Below are 20,652 nucleotides of genomic sequence, written 5' to 3' on the forward strand. Positions count from 1 at the left end.
TGGATTTGAAATTTAATCCACTAGGATTTTTAACGCTTTTAACCTCTATTGTCTGGACTACAATGGTTGAAAAACGCTTCAGGGAATCAAGAATCAAAACAGAAAATTTCAACAGTAAGAAGATAAGCATTTGCTGAAGCATGAAACTGAATCGTGAGGGAGAATAACCCTCAAGATACGAGGACGGCTTTTGAAACCATTGATAAATCCAGATTTCAGAGCTGAGTCTATTCGTCAGGCATTCAAAACCGCCCTGAAGTGTGAACAGGGATATGTAAATTATTTCATATATTTACATCGATATATATTCACATCAGGTCAGGCCAATAATGTATGAGGTATTTGCTAAAGGGCAGTATTTCATTAAAATAAAGATTCACACAGGAATGAAAATCACGCATGAGTTTTTACGTAACTAGACATGACCCAAACAGCTGATTACAACAATCAAGTCATTGTGTGTAGTGTTAATAAGCCGCTAATACCGTCTATCGCTGTCAGTGAAAACAGCTGTTATTGCTAACAAAGATGATTTGTTATATCTAAGGACACATTCAGGTCACCCGTTGCACGTGGTTTACCACCTTGTTTATGCTTATTGTCCAGTTTATAAATAGCTTATAAACCCAAATACATGAAATAACAGGTGTGTGCGTGTGTGTGATTTGTAGGTTGGGGGAGGGTGGGGCAGTGAGATAAACTCCTTTGATAATGACATCGGTTGACGGTCAACCGAGGCAGTTAAACACTAGATCTTGGGTTTTTCTTAATGAGTAGGCTATGGGCTTAGTACAGCTCCAATGACTAGGAAACTTCGTGTATTATTGAAGTATGTGGTAGGTAATAATTACTACCCCCCACCCCAGCCGTCCATCCCATCCCAACCTCTTAACATATGGTACCCTTTCCTCTTTCTCATATTCTTGTCATTTGCTGTGCAATTTAAAAGTAACTTGATGTTAAAACGTATACACGTTGTCCTGATAGACCGAAGCATTAACCAAATGGCCATGAATTGAGCTTCAATCTCCAATTCATCTCCTTCCACCGCTCCCCCACCTCAACACAACCTCTCATCCCTAATGCAACCCCACTGATACAAGCAACTATATGAGCAACTCTTATTGAAGGAGTAGGATAAAGACAGGGGCTTTATGAACCTTTGTATTTTATGAAGACCCACTCCCAACTTCCTCTCATGATCTCTTGCAACTCCATTCATAAAATACAAAGCAACTCTTGATGATTGAGTGGGGAAAAGACAAGGGGTTCCCCAAATCTTTGTAATTATAAAATAACTTTTTTTTGGGGGGGGGGGATGGAAAAGAGTTCTCTTTCCATCACACCTTGTTTCCCCCTCTGTCACCCTAGCTCTCTTCCACATTCCCCCTCCCCACATTTTTCTGTCTTTGTCCTTCTCTAGTTTACTCCCTACCCTCTTCCCTTAATCCTCTCTTTGTCCCTCTATAGTCCCTCTCCTTTCTTTCATCTCTCCATCCCTTGTCTACTAATACTCTTACATCTATCTATTTTGTGTTCACCCTGCTATCTGTTTTCTGTGTGTATATTTGTCCCTTCTGGTTACTGTTACTTGTCATTCAGCTTCTGAAGACGATCCTGCTAGCATCGAAATGTCAGGCCCTCTTTCTTTTACACATCACAAACTGTGGTTACAGTATACGAGAGATGTATAGATATCAAGATTGTTAATTATAACTAAATTAAAGTTAAATGTCTTAAAAATTAAATTTACTTCTAGCTGCATTTAGCTATCATCAAATATTCAACTTTGAGGTTAGTCAGTGATCACCTCATTCGACACAGGTTTGAGGTCGGGGGTCAGCCCAATCTCCATTACCTGTTGTGACAAATTTGCAGTCTATACCACTCCCATACACATGAAAGTCATTGCTGACAAAATGTGACTTGTGACCCCCAGCCCCTCCTGAAGAGGGGGCAAGGTGAAGAGGTTAGGAAGGGGGGAAATATGTCTCAAAAATACAACAACAAAAAAAGAAAAGTTTCCAACTTGTAGTAAAATAGCCTACAGACAGTCCTTTGTAATATTTCAAAAGTGGAAATCATATTTATTTTATTTGGTTCGTTTTATTTTTCTCTCCCTTTCTATTTTATAGGCTCTACAAATTTACTGACAAATTAATTAAGGGTTTTTTTGGTTGTGATTTATGATTGTGACATTATATACAATTGTTCTAACATGAAAACTACCTAAAGCCATCAATCTTATTTTCTTTTCTTGTTTATCAGCAAGCACCCGTTTCCATAGTAACAGTATATGTAAATTTCATGTGGCACTGGCACTACATCTGTTTATTCTCAATTGACGGACATTAATCAATACTAGCGAAACGGCTACCGTGCAGAAGTCATTAATCATTCCTTCGCTTTTCTACATTCTCACTGAGGTACAGCAATCTCCAACCTTCGAGCAAATTGTAGGGAGGCAAGTTTCATTCTCAATTTTCCAGATTACATGTAACTTTTTGGTTTTATGATATGTACATATATGTCAAATGACAATACAAAATTGGCACATGAATCTTTCAAGCCATAGGTTTTTGCATAGCATTTGGCATATTTTCAATGTCCCTTTTTGAAGAAAGTTTTTTAAAATCATAATACAAAATGGGTTCATACTTCTAGTTAAGCCGTGGGGTTTGCAATGTTTTGACCAATTTTTGATAAATTTTTTCTTTAAAATATTCAGTAAGAAGGTAATTCATCAGCTAAGCTTAGAAGTCATGATCATGGCAGAATGTTTAGCTCGACCAGCTGCTGTATTATCTGGTCACTCCTCTTCCTTAGTGGAAACACTCCCAAAGATCTGTGACATATTTCCCGACCAACTTGATTCAGGTAACTTACTGGTCGTGACCCAGTGTTATAACAGACGCACAATTGGTGAATCCAAAGCGATAAAACGTGTAAGATGAGAAGGATTGACGAAGATTATCAAGAGAAATAGAAGAGCAATGCTTGCACAAGAGGATGAAAATTACGGAAAGGAGATGGCCATACACACACACAAACAATTGCCAGATGCTAGAGCGAGGTACAGAACGTAATGGATAAGGTTATATGAGGTAAGGCAGTACCCGCTGTGAATTCAGGAAATTAACCTGTTGTCGTGACCCAACTAGCCACACCAGTAGTGACCCAACTAGCCACACTGGTAGTGACACAACTAGCCACACCAGTAGTGACCCAACTAGCCACACTGGTAGTGACCCAACTAGCTACACCAGTAGTGACCCAACTAGCTACACCAGTGTTGACCCAACTAGCCACACCGGTTGTGACCCAACTCACCACACCAGTAGGGAGCCAACACGCCACACTGGTAGTGACCCAACTAGCCACACCAGTAGTGATCGACCCAACTCACCACACCAGTAGTGATCGACCCAACTAGCCATACTGGTAGTGACCCAACTAGCCACACCAGTAGTGACCCAACTAGCCACAACGGTTGTGACCCAACCTGCCTCACCAGTAGGGACCCAACTAGCTACACCAGTGGTGACCCAACTAGCCACACCGGTTGTGACCCAACTCACCACACCAGTAGGGAGCCAACTAGCCACACTGGTAGTGACCCAACTAGCCACACCAGTAGTGATCGACCCAACTCACCACACCAGTAGTGATCGACCCAACTAGCCATACTGGTAGTGACCCAACTAGCCACACCAGTAGTGACCCAACTAGCCACACCGGTTGTGACCCAACCTGCCTTACTGGTATTGACCCAACTAGCCACACCAGTAGTGACCAAGCTAGCCACACCAGTAGACCCAACTAGCCACACTGGTAGCGACCAAACTCGCCACACTGGTAGCGACCAAACTAGCCACACCAGTAGTGACCCAACTAGCCACACCGGTAGTGACCCAACTAGCCACACCGGTTGTGACCTAACTAGCCCCACTGGTAGTGACCCAACTAGCCACACTGGTAGGGACTCAATTTGCCACCTAGTGAAATGCAGAATGCAGATTACATTACAGGCATGCATACATCGCAATGACACATAAGTCGTGGCTGTAATTATTAACCCAGCTGCCTAGGTCATTTGTGTTGATCTATTGATATTTCCCTTTGATGTTCCCCCCTCGTAGACGAGAGATGAAACTGATCACTGCAGCCAATTCCCCAAATGATGATATCTAAAAATTAGGAAAGGGATTGCAACAATGATGGTATTCAGATACAAATGAACTCACATCACTGTGAGCAGTGCAAGAAAGAATTTGGGGTATTTTGTAATAAATTATCTACTAATACTCTGAAGAGAGAGAGAAGAAAAAAAAAAAAAAAATTGTTGGTGAAAATACCTTAGTTTTCCGTCAGTTACCTATTGCTTTGTGTTCTTATTTTGCTGGTTTATATACATCACAATTCCAAATGTTGTTAAGACATCTCGGCCAAACTTATAGGACCTTCCTGAAAATAGGTACGTTTTGATAGATCTACTATAAATATGTTCTCTATTTCTCCCCGTTACTATAGTCTTCAATACTAACTTGCCCTACAAAAATAAAATAAAACCTAATTTATTTTAATTTGTCTGTCTAAAGTAGTCACACTGTGACAGTGCTGGGATGAGAAACATCTTGTATATATATGCATGAATCATTGCACGGATGACCAAGTACGCACAGCGGTTCTATAGCAATATGTTCCAGTAATTTGTTTACAATCTATGCCATTACTCATAAAGATGTATCTATAATCATGCATATTCATGATGTTGCTCTTGTTCTTGTAGTGACAAAAGCTCAATTGTGACAATAAGAAAGTCATACTTCAATTTTTGTATCTATATATTCCATCCCTGAGTTCCCCTTGCTGACTAAATTATGACATTAAAATTCTACCGTACCTCAGATATCTATTGCATGTGTTTACGATCCACCCATTATTTTCCCCACCCTTCTTCCCCCTCCCCCAAATAAATACATCAAAAAGAACCATCTAAACCACCTGCAGTTTCAGTGAAAAGTTGTAAGATAAATAATGATTATGTTACTATAGCGACAGTCACAACACACATGTGAAATACATGTCTTTTCTTCAGTGTGTCAGCCATACCTGTTCACTCTGCACAGAATACTGAGGCATGTTCATGAATTTAATGTAATATCGCAGAAAGAACCATCTAAGATTGCATTTGTATGTAGGTTTTCAGGGTGGAAATTACAGACTGGTGCATGACTCACCTGTTTGTACAAAACTGGGAGCAACTGATATGAGAGTAACTGGGGCATGTAATGTTAATAAAAGAAAAATAACTTAAAAAGAGTTGATCTACATGTTCATAGAACTTTGGGCCAAATGAAGGAAAACACTAGATACATACATATATTAATTTTGAAAATTTGGTAATATAAAACAAAGTCTTGGCAAGCAAAGGTTGGTATAAAACATAATTTCAATGTCACTTTTGCTTAATTTGACATGAAATTTTATTCCTTTGAAGAATATCTTTTCTTTTTTTTTAGTTCCAATGAATTCAATTTTTGATCCCATTTGATCAAGTCCCAAATCTGGCAGGTTGGATTCTTCCATTTATTTAGTAGGGGTTTCTACAGCAGCAAAGCTATTTTGTCATTCTCAATTTTTTTTTAAGAATGACACTTGCCTTTCATAAATATTAATTAATCAATCAATCAATCAACCAATGAATTAATGTTGGAAAAGTGAGTCTTACACACAAGGGCGGCGGAAGCACTTTTAATCTGGGGGGGCACCGACATCAAAGGGCACTTTGCAGAAATTCGATTGGACTGATGCAGCCTTATATTTAGTACCCTTTATAACTCTTATTGTATTAGTATTTGCGTATACACATCACTCCTTCAACGCCCCCCCCCACCCCCTCAAGGAAAATATGCATACTAGCACTGCAATATCCAGTGTGCAAATTGGGAAACAAGGAACAAGTTTTCTTTTGAGACAAAATGAGGTGAAATCATGCTAGTTGCTAATGTAGGAATCTTCCGAATTAGAGTTTATTTCTTGTCAATATCTTAACAAATTTTTTCTATTCGAAATAGCTTTGAGTTTGACCCACATAAATTCATTAAAAGTCAGGGGCGTAGCCAGGATTTGTGAAGTTGTATGCACGACTATCTGAGCGGAGCGCCACCATCGGTTGGCGCGGAGCGTACTAGAAAATTTTTGGTTTTACAAACCCCTCAGATGGCTGGAAACGGCCCTTCCCGAGTGTTCAATCTGGTTCCCTGGCCTCTTGCTAACTTAAGACACCTCAATTTTTATGTAGAAAAAGGGCACATATTTAACCTGAGGAAAAGTGGGGGGGCACGTGCCCCCTGTGTCCCCCCGGTTCCGCCGCCCTTGCTTACACAATTACAGTACTCAGGACTATTTTGTCTCATTTTCATATTATTTTATATGTAGAAATATATTATTAAACTACATCCGATTGCTTTGGTGTTTCCTTGCTTCCTTTTGTGAGTCACATACAATGTATAGGGGTTCCATTACAAGGGTGCTCCCTACTTGTCTTCAAACTGCATAGCAACAGTTAAGTTTTTCAACTTTCCGAACTAGATAGGACTGATAAAACAGCGCCATCTGTTTAATTTAGTCTGTGGTTCAAGAGTTAAAGGGCTAAAATGTAAAATGAGTTTAAATTATTATAGGCCTACCTTAATTGCTGCCTGGAATTGAAACAATATTTACTTCCTATGAGGCACAATACATTTTGCAATTTGCAAATATACTTTTTTGTTTGAAAGTGAACAATTTTATAGTTACTTATTTATTCCTTTTTTTGTAATAAATCTCATACAATTAAGTAAACTATGCAGATCAATCAAAATATTAAGAGGACCAATCATGAATGTTTCCTAATTGTTAGAGTCCTGCGATATACCAATATATTCCAAATGTAGTAGGTAATACCCGAAATATATGTATTTCTCTGAAATATCAGTAGGCCTACTTCTCTGAAATATTGGTATATCTCTGAATATACTGATATCATACCAATACATGCACATTGCTGAGCAGGATGCTGTATAAATATGTGTCATTGACCAGATTTAAACGTTCGAGATTAAACTGACAGAGGGCTTGAAACAGTTGCCCAACTCAATTGCACATGTATACAACATCTTTAAGATTATGTCTGTACATTACCGATATATTGGGTAATATTATCCATATTCAGAGAGCTTTATATGTGGGACAATGGGGGGGGGGGTTGTAAATACGTGTCATTTACCCGCCTTGAACGTCCAAGATTAACTGGACGGAATGCTTGAAAACACTGTCGGATATCAGTGGCGGAGCTAGGGGTATTGGTCAGGGGGGGCGAGAATGGTCTGAAGAGAGTGCATTTGACACTATCTAAGCGGAGCGCCACCACAGGTTGGCGCGGAGCGTACAGAAATTTTCTGAGTAAAGATACTCCCTAGATCGCCGGAAATGACCCTTTCCGGGCCTAGCTAATTTACAGATAAACGAAGAATAAATAGGTTTCATCGCCATTTTGTCTGAAAATTACACCAACAAAATGTGACAAATGTCAATAGGTATTTGAGAGCGCAATAAAAAATTCAATAATCGCGAATAGGTAAAAAGTGGTAAAAAGCTGAATAGGGCGCCAGCAGTCCATTTGAGTCCGTCAGGGGGGGGGCATCCGCCCCACTGACTGTACATATGGACGCTCCGCCACTGTCGGATATTACTAATACATAGCTCCCAGGCTGTACTTCTTTTCCTTTCTTACCTCTAACTGGAGATTCAACTGACTAGACACAATAGCTTGCGGAAAGATTCGGTGTTGCATAGATATATAGCAATATGATTTACAACTCATAATAATCACATCATAAACTAATATATCATATCGGTTCAGGTATCGTTAATTAGGCCATTATATACAGGATAGATGAAGGCCATATAAGCAGTCACTATATACACTAATAGTGCTTATTGCTATGTGATAAATTGCAGGTCACTCAGGAAGCAATAAATTATCTTTTCTTGTAAACATTAACATATTAATATCTGACAAGCATGGAAGTACTATACCCATAAAGAATAATTGCTTAAATGTGTAGTAGCTCATCTATAAGTTAAAATGTTATTGGCACAATTTTCTATGGGAGGAGAGAGGGGAGAGGGGGAGGGGGTTGGAATATGTAACAGGTTAACAGTGTTGCAAAACTAATATCCTTAAAAACACTTAATCCTCCATCAGTTTTTCCAGGAATGGAAATTCATTTAAAAAATCTATTGCCTGCATGATGCACTTTATATTACATACATATAGCAAGAAGATTTCTGTGGAATAAAAGGTAGTATCATTCAAATTTGATTATGGTTGCACACATTCCTTAGACCTCCCTCCCCCCCAACTTAACACCCATTGTCCCCTCATTCTCAGTGCCCTTGGTATTAATAAATCTAGACACCTGGACCCTTAACATTTTACTATAAACTTATATCTACAGTTTAGAGATTTATACCAAAACTCTTAGTAAAATGTAGAATACCTTGATGCCGCACAAATTTGATGTGCATCCGAGTTGATTCTTAACGATGTAAATCTTTTAATGTTTTTAGTCTGCCTACTCTCATGGTTCCTCAGGACTATGCTTGAAACAAAGTACCCACTAGATAACTTCTTAATTATGTAAGGCACCTTGTAGTTTCTTTTAGCATTAGAGAATGTTTCCAATAAGGTTAATTATGCCAAAAAAATGCAGATATTTTACTTACCTCTACCTCTGTTGCAATTTATTCACAATTAAAAACAGAAACAAATTTGATCCAATCTGTCATTGTTAATAATGCTTGGTCTTCCATTATATTAAAATAAAAATTTGAATTGAACTTTTTTTCAAAATGTCGATCCACACCAATTTGAATTCTTCCACCATTAGGTAGGTATATCTTCTCCAAATCCAACGGAAAAAAATAAGCCAGTCAAATGAATCACAACATGCCAAAATATATATATATATATATGGTATATATGAAATACATGAAAACAACTTTTCATACAGCGGGAGAATGGTATATATATATAAAACAATCACAATTAAAACTAAGACAAAATATATAAACTGCTTGAAGTTCAATTATGGCACACAATTGCATGCATGACAAATGAATAAGTACTGTACATAACTGGTACTTACAGAAGAAGAAATAATCATCTATTTTCAAACTCAAAAGGAAAAAGGAGCGAAAAAACGAAAAGAAATAAACGGTTGTCAAGTTCACCTATACCCTTAATTGCTTTCACGCCTCGAGCTGACGGAACGAGAGATGAAGTTGTCAACATTTTCTGACGGGTTACTTTGAAGGACAGGACCTTTGCAATAATTACAGTCCTTTTAGAATAACAAGCCTACTAAATTGCTTTTACACAAATTTGAGGATGGGTATTACTCTGTCAAAACGCATAAAATTAATTCAGGGTCGTCGATTAAATTTCAAAACGATCGTAATGGCTCATTGAAGTTTAGTTTGCCCAAGGTATGCGAAAATTAAAGGATAAAGTTTACCAACTTACCTGTAACATTGGTGAAGAATTGGCTTTAATTGCAGCTGAAAGTTCTAGTATTTATGATAGTTATAACAATGGTTTGAAAATTGCTAAGCACTGGGTGATATCGTGCGGAAGTTGTCATTATTATCCGGTTTCATCGTCTCATGTTGAAAGTCATCTCATGTTGAAAGTCGTCTCATGTAGAAAGTCATCTCATGTAGAAAGTCATCTCATGTTGAGAGTCATCTCATGTTGAGAGTCATCTCATGTTGAAAGTCGTCTCATGTTGAGAGTCATCTCATGTTGAGAGTCATCTCATGTTGAGAGTCATCTCATGTTGAGAGTCATCTCATGTTGTGAGTCGTCTCATGTTGTGAGTCATCTCATGTAGAGAGTCATCTCATGTTGAAAGTCATCTCATGTTGAGAGTCATCTCATGTTGTGAGTCGTCTCATGTTGAGTCATCTCATGTTGAAAGTCATCTCATGTTGAGAGTCATCTCATGTTGAAAGTCGTCTCATGTTGAAAGTCGTCTCATGTTGAAAGTCATCTCATGTTGAAAGCCGTCTAATGTTGAAAGTCGTCTCATGTTGAAAGTCATCTCATGTTGAGAGTCATCTCATGTTGAGAGTCATCTCATGTTGAGAGTCATCTCATGTTGTGAGTCATCTCATGTTGAGAGTCATCTCATGTTGAGAGTCATCTCATGTTGAGAGTCATCTCATGTTGAGAGTCATCTCATGTTGAAAGCCGTCTCTTGTTGAAAGCATTCTTAAATAATCTTAATGTTAAAAGACTTCTCATGTTGAAAGTCGTCTCATATTGAAAGTCATCTAAATGTCAAATTTAGTCTTAAGTTGAGAGTAATGTTTTAATCAAGGTCAATGTCATCTTTTGTAAAAGGTAAAGTTGGGTTATCTTAAAGTATTAAATGAACACGTTGTGTTACGTTTTAAGGTTAGTCTTCAATTTTAAATCTGTCTTATGTAAGAAGAAGTCAGTTTATGTCTCTTAAGAACTCCTCTTATATTAACAGTCTTTTTCAATGTTTAATGTTGCATCAAGTTAATGAATGGTATGGCATAATTAACATAAAATAGTGTGTTCAACGATGAAACTAACAGATAACGTTTGATGAAATTGGACAACAGATGACTAACCCTAACCTTAACCAAGAGACTATTAAGGAGAGAGGAATTGCTTGACTTCAGTCGAATTGGGGGGGGGAGGGGGTGGGTATAGATATGCTCCCAGACCTGGCCAGACTTGAGACTTCTCCTGCTGGTTCTACTATTTATACTAACTAAACATAATTTTGAAGGTGTCTCTATATAGTAGTCAAATTTTTTAATATTTGTCAAAGACAAAAGTCTAAAAACTTTGCACAATTTTCTTACATTCTTCGCCCGTTGGAAATCTAAAAGCTAAAAGACTCGCAAACAAACTAATTCTTCCCAATAATGCTGTGTTAACAGTTCTATAAGTCTATACTCTGATCCACTTACTGCAAATGTTGGTTTTTTAACTATGTTCAACCCCGAACCTCCCGATTGCTTAAATCTTGGTGCTTCAAATGACATCGATCCACTCCGCCACAGCACCGGTACAAACATACATGTAATCTAAAAACTATTGTTTAATTCCAGGGCTAATTGAACATCCTCATTAAGTTCATCGCACAATTCATGCACGTGGCATTCAAAAATTTTGGATCAACGAACTGGCAGCTCTGATGCCTGGATAACACACATTATTAATCATTCCTACAGATATCTATTGACTTTTCTCCTGATCACCACGGTGATCTTATCACCCATCGGTGGACATGACTCTCTGATAAAGTAATTAGCGGCCCGACAGCTTGAACATCAGAAATGGTGCATACACAGAAGAAGGCTTTAGTTTAATTATGCCCCAAAATATATTGGATAAGAAAGAGAAATCAGTCATCACGTAGAAATATTCTGGACAGATAACCAGTCATCGGGCACTCTATAGTCTGGTAAAATCAGCCATACCTTAAATGGTCAGGAATATATATCCAGCTATCACTTAAACATAGTCACAAAATAATAAGACACTGCTTAAATAACCATGAATAACTAGCCATCACAAATTGTCCGGAAAAACTAGCCATCCCTTACAATACCATCTGGCAAACAGCCAGCCATGGTCTTAATAAGTAGAGGCTGGAAAAGCAAACCATTGCTTAGTCTGGAGAAACCAATCATCACTTTAATAAATACAGTTTGGATTTAAGCAAACCAGTACTTAAAGTCTGGAAAAAACAGACATCTGGAAAACCCAGCCATCGCTGACAGTAGTCAGGATAAACTATGCATACATAGTGCTTAAGTTAGAATTACTTTGTTTGTGCTTGCAGAAGTTTGTATACACTTGACGTGAGTATCCGACGTGGATTTAGTGGATTCCAAGTAATTTGTCCAGAATTAACTTTTAAGCTCTGACAAACTTGCTAAGATTTAAGAGCTTGTGGATTAAATTACTGTCTTATTGGTGATTTGTCCACACATCTAGCTACTCTAATATGAGCTCAATAGGCTAAAATCGTCACTAATGTCACTTGTTGAATCTTTCTGATCAAACAGTGAGTTTGCCACAGTTTCTTAAACACAATTCTGACACTGGACAATTTTGCATACAGGTTACTCTTAACATCAAATTGTTGTTCTAAATTACTAAGAGGGGGAAACCAGGAAACCGGGAAACCGCCTCAAGTTAAACCGCTTCTCCAAGGTCACTTACAACTTGTCCGAGCTCCTTTCTTCACATAAAATGTCGTAACCCTTTGTATGAAACCCATGTTCAATATTTTCTTTCACACTAACACCAACCATCACACACATATATACATCAAATTTACATAAACATGCATTGCAAACCATGAAAAAAAATGGACACAAGAAATTTAAAGAAAAAGTATGACTTTAATTTCTTTAGCCAATGGTGTATTGTGATAGATTTTCTGAAGGAAGGGACACAGAGTGAATGCAGGCTGGCATGCACTTTGTATAATGTTGCAAGGTTACATGGGGAATGTTAAACATCAAACTTACTCTGTTCATTTATTATATTTACTGAGTGGTTCTTGGACTATGCAGTTTCACACAGCCAAGTTTTCATGGCTGTCTTCGTCCAGACCAAGGACATCAAAATAGTAATGTCAACTGTAAAGTTCAACTGTTTCAGTAAATTTCAGTCTATTTCAGGCACGGACCCAGGGTGGGAGGGGGGAATGTAGGAGGTGATACCCTCCCTCCCACCCCTCAATTTTTCAACCTCCCACAAAAATTTAACAAAAATTCAATAGAGCAAACCTCATGTAGACCTTATCTAGACCTAATTTATTATCTAAGTAATGCCTCAAAATGCACCATTTTACATTTTAAAGGTTAATTTTCCTAGTGGAGGATTCCCTACAGTCATGAGAGTTGGCTTCAATGACCCCGGGGCCACAAACCCGCTCCTTTATAAAAATCCTGGGTTTTCCCCTGTAAGTCACTAGCAATGAAGTAGCATGACTCCAGATGTACTTGTACAAGTTAAAGTATTGAGTTTGTTCCCACGAGACTGCCACACATGTTGCCACTCATGTTCCCATGAGACTGCCACGTATGTTCCCACGAGACTGCCATGCATGTTCCCACAAGATGGCCATATCTAATCTGCGATTTAGTTTCTAAAGTTTCACTTAAAACAAGATGTTTGAAGAGCTTCAGTTTGGAATAATTTTCCCAAGATCAAGATTTGGCAACAAACACGGCAAATCTGGAACTTAGCTAGCTAATGTCTGAATTACTGCACAACTATCCAGAATGTGGGCTATGTGTGGGGTTAAGGGGGTATGGGGGGGGGGGCACACCTCAGCTTCCTCATGTATAAACTAACTTCAGAAGTTGAGTGAATATTAAAAAAACAAAAAAGGTACAGGAGATTGGAGAATTGGAAGAAAAGGGTTTACATATATATCAAAAGTAGGACACATGAAATGAAAACTCAAAAGAATGAGAAATAAAAGAAAAAAATAAATAAGTAAGTACCAAAATGGCCGGATGCACTCCAACGTAAAAATTGTACAGATGATTAAGGGCAAGCGTAACGGGCAGCACACATCTAACACTGTTACCCTTGCATTGTCTGTGAAGTCCACTCCTACTTGTCCGTTGACAGCCGGCGCCGAGGTCGTCCTCGCATCTACGTAGAAAGCTCCCCCCGGCTGCATCGGAGACCAACCTCCGGTATCCTCGCGGCTGGTGCCCCTACTGAATACAGAAGACGTGTTTTGGTGTTGCAAGGGTGGCGCGTCTGACGGTGCTTCGATGACGCAGAACACCGATTCCAGAGGGCTCTTTGAAGGCGAGCCCCCAAAATCCGTCAAATCATGTTTTTGCACTTTTGGTATAGCTCGGCCCCTCGGGTTCTCCGAGTCGAATGCGAGGGAGTTCCCCCCGCCGTCTACGGTCTTGAACATAGATACTTGCAACGTTTTCCTCGGAGTACCCCGGGGCGAAGATGCCGAAGAGTCTGTTTCCGAACAGTCCTCGCGGATCTGCTGCTTCGGCTCGGCTCTCTCGGACGGAAACTGAAACGTGTCCTGACCGCCCTCTACGGTGTCAAAGAACGATCGTCCCGGTAGCTTCTCGTGCTGTCGGGTTGGCGAATCCGTCACCGATGTGGTCTTACCGGCTTTGCCGACGGGCGAATCCTCCGAAAAGGTGAGCGAGTTACCGCCGCCCTTGACCGACTCGAACATGGAACCCTTGAGAGCACGGGGTCTGGTGGGGCGCTGCTCAGTCATGCTGGACTGAAAAGGTTTTAAACATGAAAAGTCTAGAATGAAACATACTGGTATGCAGCAGAAAATGAGAAGCAAGGCTGGCGGAATGTTTCAGAATTATCAGATTTAGTATTTGGCATTATTTTCTAATTTATAAGAAAGAAAATAAGTTACAAAACAATAGTTTCTTAAATACATGAATAAATTTGTTTAAGTATCCCATTAAGAGTATGTATACTCAAGTAGAACAGTCAGCATCCCATATACTCTTCAAATTTATTTGAAAACGATAATAATTACTTATCTAATTGAGTTAAAGATTTTTAGTTAAGGCAAATTGAGTATCACAAATTCATAGAATATGGAATATCATAATGTCTGAGACACACTGTTGACAAGACATTGCTACCACACTGCACTAGAATCTATAGTTAAATACAAATTAAGTCTATAAACAATAAACTGTTTGTTCTTTCCTGTAATTCTATTATTTCTTGGTCTTATTTATATAGTCCCATAAATTCTTGTTCACTGGGGGGGGGGGGGGGGAGGGGGCTAACGGGCCACACAGTATACATGATACAGGTACCAAGTACAGTACTTAGCTATACAATGGGAAATAATTGATCCAGTATTGTATGCTGTGTAAAATGGTGACTTGATTAAATACAAGTCCAAACACGTATCACAGTATTTTTTTATACAGGAAGCATAGACAAGTATGAGAAATAATTCAGAACCTTCAAAACAGAGCACTTAACACACAAGTTTGAAAGTTAAACTATTCAGTTGTAAAACATGCAGCGATGATGTCTAAAGATCAACCATACAGGTCGATAAAATCAAAGTGTGTTAGCTGGTAACTACTGAAACTTACATAGATACAGACCTTTTACAATTCCCTTCCTTCCATATACTGGGACACATACTGGGGACATACAAGGACATACTGGGACATACTGGAAAAGCTGGGACACATACAGGGACACACACTGGGCCACATACTGGGACATACTGGAACATACTGGGACAAGCTGGGACACATACCGGGACACACACTGGGTTACATACTGGGACAAGCTGGGACACATTATGGGACACATACTGGGACACACACTGGGACATACTAGGACATACTGGGACATTATGGGACACATACTGGGACATTTCCCAATCTCTGTCTCCCTACAGCATCAGAACTTACAAGTAGCTGTTTAATTGCTGATTTGTCCTTGGTATTTAACTGTCTTTTCATCTTTGTCTTCTAATGTGTTCTTAGTATCTTTGTCATTTCAATTAGCCTCTGTAGAAGATCCTTCTAGAATCAACATGTCAGGCCCTTTGACATAAGTACTGTATATCATTGATAGCTATCTATGACAAAAGTGGTAAACCTTAAATAAAGTGACCTTACAGGAGAAACATTGAAACGTCTCTGCCAAGTAGTCAAGCTTGTATGTATTAATTGCTGTGTTCACTGTGTGCAGATATATTACATAATCATGTGTCTCAATAATTGGTCCTCACTTTAAATGTTGTGACAACAAGTAACTAAGTGATGTCAGGCAATGTTGCTTTGTTTCAGAGAAACATGTACAGTATATAAATAGAGTGCATCTGGTAGGCAGAGACAGGTGAGTGGGAGTGATTCTACTTTTGTTAAATATAGTCATCTTTTCTGAATTACTTAAAGTAACTGAGTTTTTCGGTTGGCTTTTAGGCCGCATACCAGTTACTAAGCAAAACCAACAACAGTAAGAGTCATCACTATGAGATGAACCAAGGTTTGTACTTAATGAATACATGTTTACTCCTGCATTCCAGGTTTTCTTTTACTTCTTTAAGCGTTTGCACAGTTTAAATTATTTTCGCTGTTTTATTACAGTCTCGTTTATCTTGTTAAGGGTGAATAATAGGGACAAGTAATAGATAAACATACATGCTATATGACTGCAGTCAAAAGTCTGCATGGTTATAGACGAGGTTTGGTATTTAAAATATAGGCAGCAAAATACAGATTCAATGACTACTTCTTCAAAAATAGGTATATATTACAATTTTTTTGTCACCATCACTTAATGAAGGAAGGGTTTGGGGGAGGGTTGGGGATTGATGTCCTTGATGTAAAAACTAAAACAAAACAGATTTCAAGAATTACAGTGACATTCTTAGAAATATGAGTGAAAGAGAGGGAGAGATCAGTGACATATATGTTTTATACTCTCTGGTACCATTATTTGACACATAATGAACCGTACATCCTCCCCCCCCCCCTCACATCCCACTGTACCCCTTTATCCTTATAAGTTTTGCCAACACACATCAAAGCAGAATTGGTATTCCTGGCCAACCCATTCCTCTCTCCTATTCCGTATACATGGCTTCTTGAGGCAAAACTTGTCTTTTCTCCTCCTTTTTTGTGGGACAATAATTAACTCTACTATGTCAACATTTTACACTGCTAATGATGAATTAGTCATATCATTTATAAATAAATACCATGTTATTCGTGAAGGAGTCTACGTGGCAACTTTAGGCTACCTAACATTTGAGAAATGAAAGAAAGTGACTAAAGCTGTTTTGATATGAAACAAACTAAAACTACAGCATGTTGAACAATCAAGATCATGCTTCATAAAACTTTCTTTCTGGGGAAAATCACACAGCAAGCTTCTTCACCATTTAATAATGCAATTAAGGCTAGGTTATAAAAGGTTATCAGTTCATTTGGCCAGAAAGATGCTAAAAAGTCATACTTAATTAGTCACTCATATTCAAATTTCAACAGCATTTTACAAGCACAGACAAAGTATTTCCCTTCTGAGGCAATAGGACACCATATGCATCCTTTACTTTTTACTGTTGCATGAAAAATACAAAAATAGAAAGTCTGTTAATATCTTGCCCGCACACATGATCTCCTTGACCTTTGGGGACCCTGACCATGGGGGACCCCTTCATTGTGGGGGACCCCTTGAATGTGGGGACCCCCTTCACAATGGGGGCGCTAGGCACCTGCCTAATACTGCATAATTCTCTCAGATATCTTAATGTCATAGATACATTTAACACCGATCTTCAATGTCTCAAAAAACTTTGGCCTTAATCCACAACATAAGACCCTCCTAGCATCTTAATTATTGTCAAAAACTTCTAGCAAATGTTATCATACTCAAATTGGGTACTGTAAATTCTGATGATATTCAAAGGCTGTGCATCGGACAATGTGGTTAGTTGTTGAAGTTTAACTTTAGTTGTTAGTTATCGTAGAAGGTACATATATAATGGCAGATCCATGCCTGCTCAAGGAGGATAGGTGACAGCGCTAGTTTCAGTAAACAAGTAAAAGTTGGACTTTAGCAAAGTTACTGTAGTACATTGGTCAAATAGGCAAAGAAATGCACTATGAACCCTTGTTTATAATAACTATTTATTTTTAACTTTTTAGGAAGGGCACCTCTAGCTGGTACAAATGATAGCTAGAGTGCAAGTCTGAAGAGGCAAGAAAATAATTTAGTATTTTCATTGTGAAAGTTTATCACGGAATCATTATAAACTTACTGGTTTATATATTTACGAGTGACCCACTTACCTGTCTCCCCACAACCTAAGCACCGCATTCTACCGTGTCTAGTATGCCCTGGTAATCTTTTAACACTGTACACCCTCACTGACCCTAGTGACCTGAAAAACATGTACATAAGAAAACACATGCCTATCCGCGTACACAAGGCGGAATAGACAAACAAACGAAGTAGTCTCGCTCAGAACTACTACCTGTGAAAACAACGTTACGCTAAAAAAAACGAACGCATGGGCGAGAGTGTACATTAAAAACAGCCCCCAAAAACACCCTTCCCTACAAGAAAAGGATACTTATCAGGCTGGAAAAGATGTTGGAAGTCTAGAACTCCTGATAGGAAACTTCTAGGTATAATAATCCAAGGTATCCGGGCAAATTTCGGCGAAAATTTTTCCCAATCCGAAAACACTACGAGACACTTTGGTGGTAGAAAAATGAAGGAGGTCACTAGGGTCAGTGAGGGTGTACAGTGTTAAAAGATTACCAGGGCATACTAGACACGGTAGAATGCGGTGCTTAGGTTGTGGGGAGACAGGTAAGTGGGGAACGAAGTAAATAGGGCAATATATCTATTCGGATGGATGTATACCAAGGAAAGATCTGCAACAGTGCTGTTGTTGTGAGGGGACAGGGAAGTCAAGTATAATGTTTCCTTAAAATAAAATGAGCTGTCCTAGTACCTATCTTTGTTTATTGTCTTGCAGCAAGAATTAAATGGGACAAAAGAAAAGAGCAAAATTAGCGGGATCAAGAAGAGATGCTGAAGAGAGACCTGTTTAAGAAGTTGAACGGGATGCATCTAGAGATAAACTTAGCAGAGGGTGTAATAATGGGAGACGTCTTAGAGTCCAATTAAGCTGTCTATTCATCTGTCTCTTTTAAATGTGTCTGTTAGTCTGTTTCCATTACCCTTTGAAGTAGATTCTGCTAGGATGGTAACATCGGGCCCTCAGCCCTCTATATATTAACCAATCTATTCACAGGCTTTTGGCTGTAGTTGAACAGTTTAACTCACAAGGACTTACACTGCCTCATAACCAACCGGAGAAGCCTTCAGAATCAGCCATATCCATTCTCTGTATGCTCTAAGGTATACAATAAATAAAAGTTGTACAAACCTTCTTCATCCTTCCTCCAATTTTTTTACTCTTTCCACAATTGATGCAAATCTTAGTTTTAAAAGCTTCTTTGGATTAACGATTGGATTAAACGGATTATTGATCCTTGGAAAAAATATATTAGTTCCTTTTGTACAGAACAGCATGTCATAACTGTACATGTAGAGCTGCACACTGTACGACACGTACAACCACAGAGCAAGTTTATCAATGAACGTTCGTCAAAGAACACTGAAGCACTGGACAACTGTTGCCAGTCGGGCGATCGACATTTGTTTTACTCTTTTCTTATAAGAGAAGTTATTTACAGAGTTATTCCGAACAGTTTGCATACCTCCAAAGATATGAAGACATAATTTTTCGATGGTCGAGTTTATGTTACCGTCATGATCGGTGAAGTATTATATGATTCACGGCATACATATCAACAAGAGAGACAGAGATTATTAACTGTATTGAATGTTTTAACAACAGAGTAGTTCTGAAATATAGATGATCTCTCATTGCTGAGTTTGCATTCTTCATGAAAATATTATGACTTCAAAAAGTGATCAAAGAAATTTTATTGCACATACATATATACATTATATAGATATATTTCTTTATATGTATGTATATATATATATATATGTATGTATCTTTATATATATATATCATATACATACATATATACAGATATATACATATATACATACATATATATGTATATATATATATATAGATATATATATATATATATATATATATATATTTTTATATATATATATATATATACGTAGTCTATAATGTTCAGTAATAGCAGTATAGTGCTCAGTACAACTGGTGCAGAGTTATATAGATAGGTATAATCACGCTATTCCATTGCATCACATTGCAACTCAGAGTTTCACGCACACATTGAGTTCTTTTCTTTGCGGTGATCATCAGGCAACCTGATCAGGGGAAGGGGGATAGGAGGATGTCATTAAATATTGTCAAGAAATTGCAGTAACCATTCTCAGGCTCTCATCCATTCAGATCTCGTGGCTTGTAATAGCTGCATGTTGTAGGCCTATACCCGTGTAATATAAAACTACTCCCAACACTGTAGTAACAGTGCAAACATTGTCACATCAATCAAGACAAAAGGTTAATTATTAATTAGGTTTCTAGAAATGTATTAATTGTTGCTTCAAGTTGAACTTAATTGTACAATATATCTTGCAAATGACTATAACAAGCTATCTTTGTTTACTATTATTATTATTATTAACTACATGCAAATTGAAACCTTACTATATAGGACACAGATATGATTCGTTAATATTAAGCATCAACTCAAACAAAGCAAAGGATATATTTATCTATTAATAACGAGCTAATCGGTCCGATATCTAATTTGTACATGCATGCATTGTTTGCATCTTTCGAAATCAAACATGATAAGCTTTGTTGACTAATTTATGTAAACACTTGTTTATTTTATGATAACAGAGGATGACAATGTGAACCAAATGTCATTGCCGGCTTTCAAGGAATTTCTTTAGTGAAAAATAGGAGCCAGTCCTTTCGGTCAAAACATTTTTTTGTCTTTGTATTGCCCTAAGCCTTGCCCCGTGATGAATTC

General features: G+C 38.2%; 1 protein-coding gene across 4 annotated transcripts in view; it reads right to left on the reverse strand.

Moving 5' to 3' along the window:
- Positions 1 to 20,652, reverse strand: part of LOC139982058 (dihydropyrimidinase-like) — a 109,265-nt gene that overhangs the window by 66,954 nt on the left and 21,659 nt on the right. For 3 of the 4 annotated variants that reach the window (XM_071994568.1, XM_071994565.1, XM_071994567.1), the window contains exon 2: positions 13,695 to 14,372. The exons of the other annotated variant lie outside the window; for it this stretch is intronic. In XM_071994568.1, coding sequence (XP_071850669.1) covers positions 13,695 to 14,372 — 678 coding nt within the window. The remainder of the gene's footprint in view (positions 1 to 13,694; positions 14,373 to 20,652) is intronic. 4 annotated transcript variants of the gene reach the window in all.

The sequence above is a fragment of the Apostichopus japonicus genome, chromosome 16, assembly GCF_037975245.1.
Source record: "Apostichopus japonicus isolate 1M-3 chromosome 16, ASM3797524v1, whole genome shotgun sequence".
NCBI classification, from domain to species: domain Eukaryota; kingdom Metazoa; phylum Echinodermata; class Holothuroidea; order Aspidochirotida; family Stichopodidae; genus Apostichopus; species Apostichopus japonicus.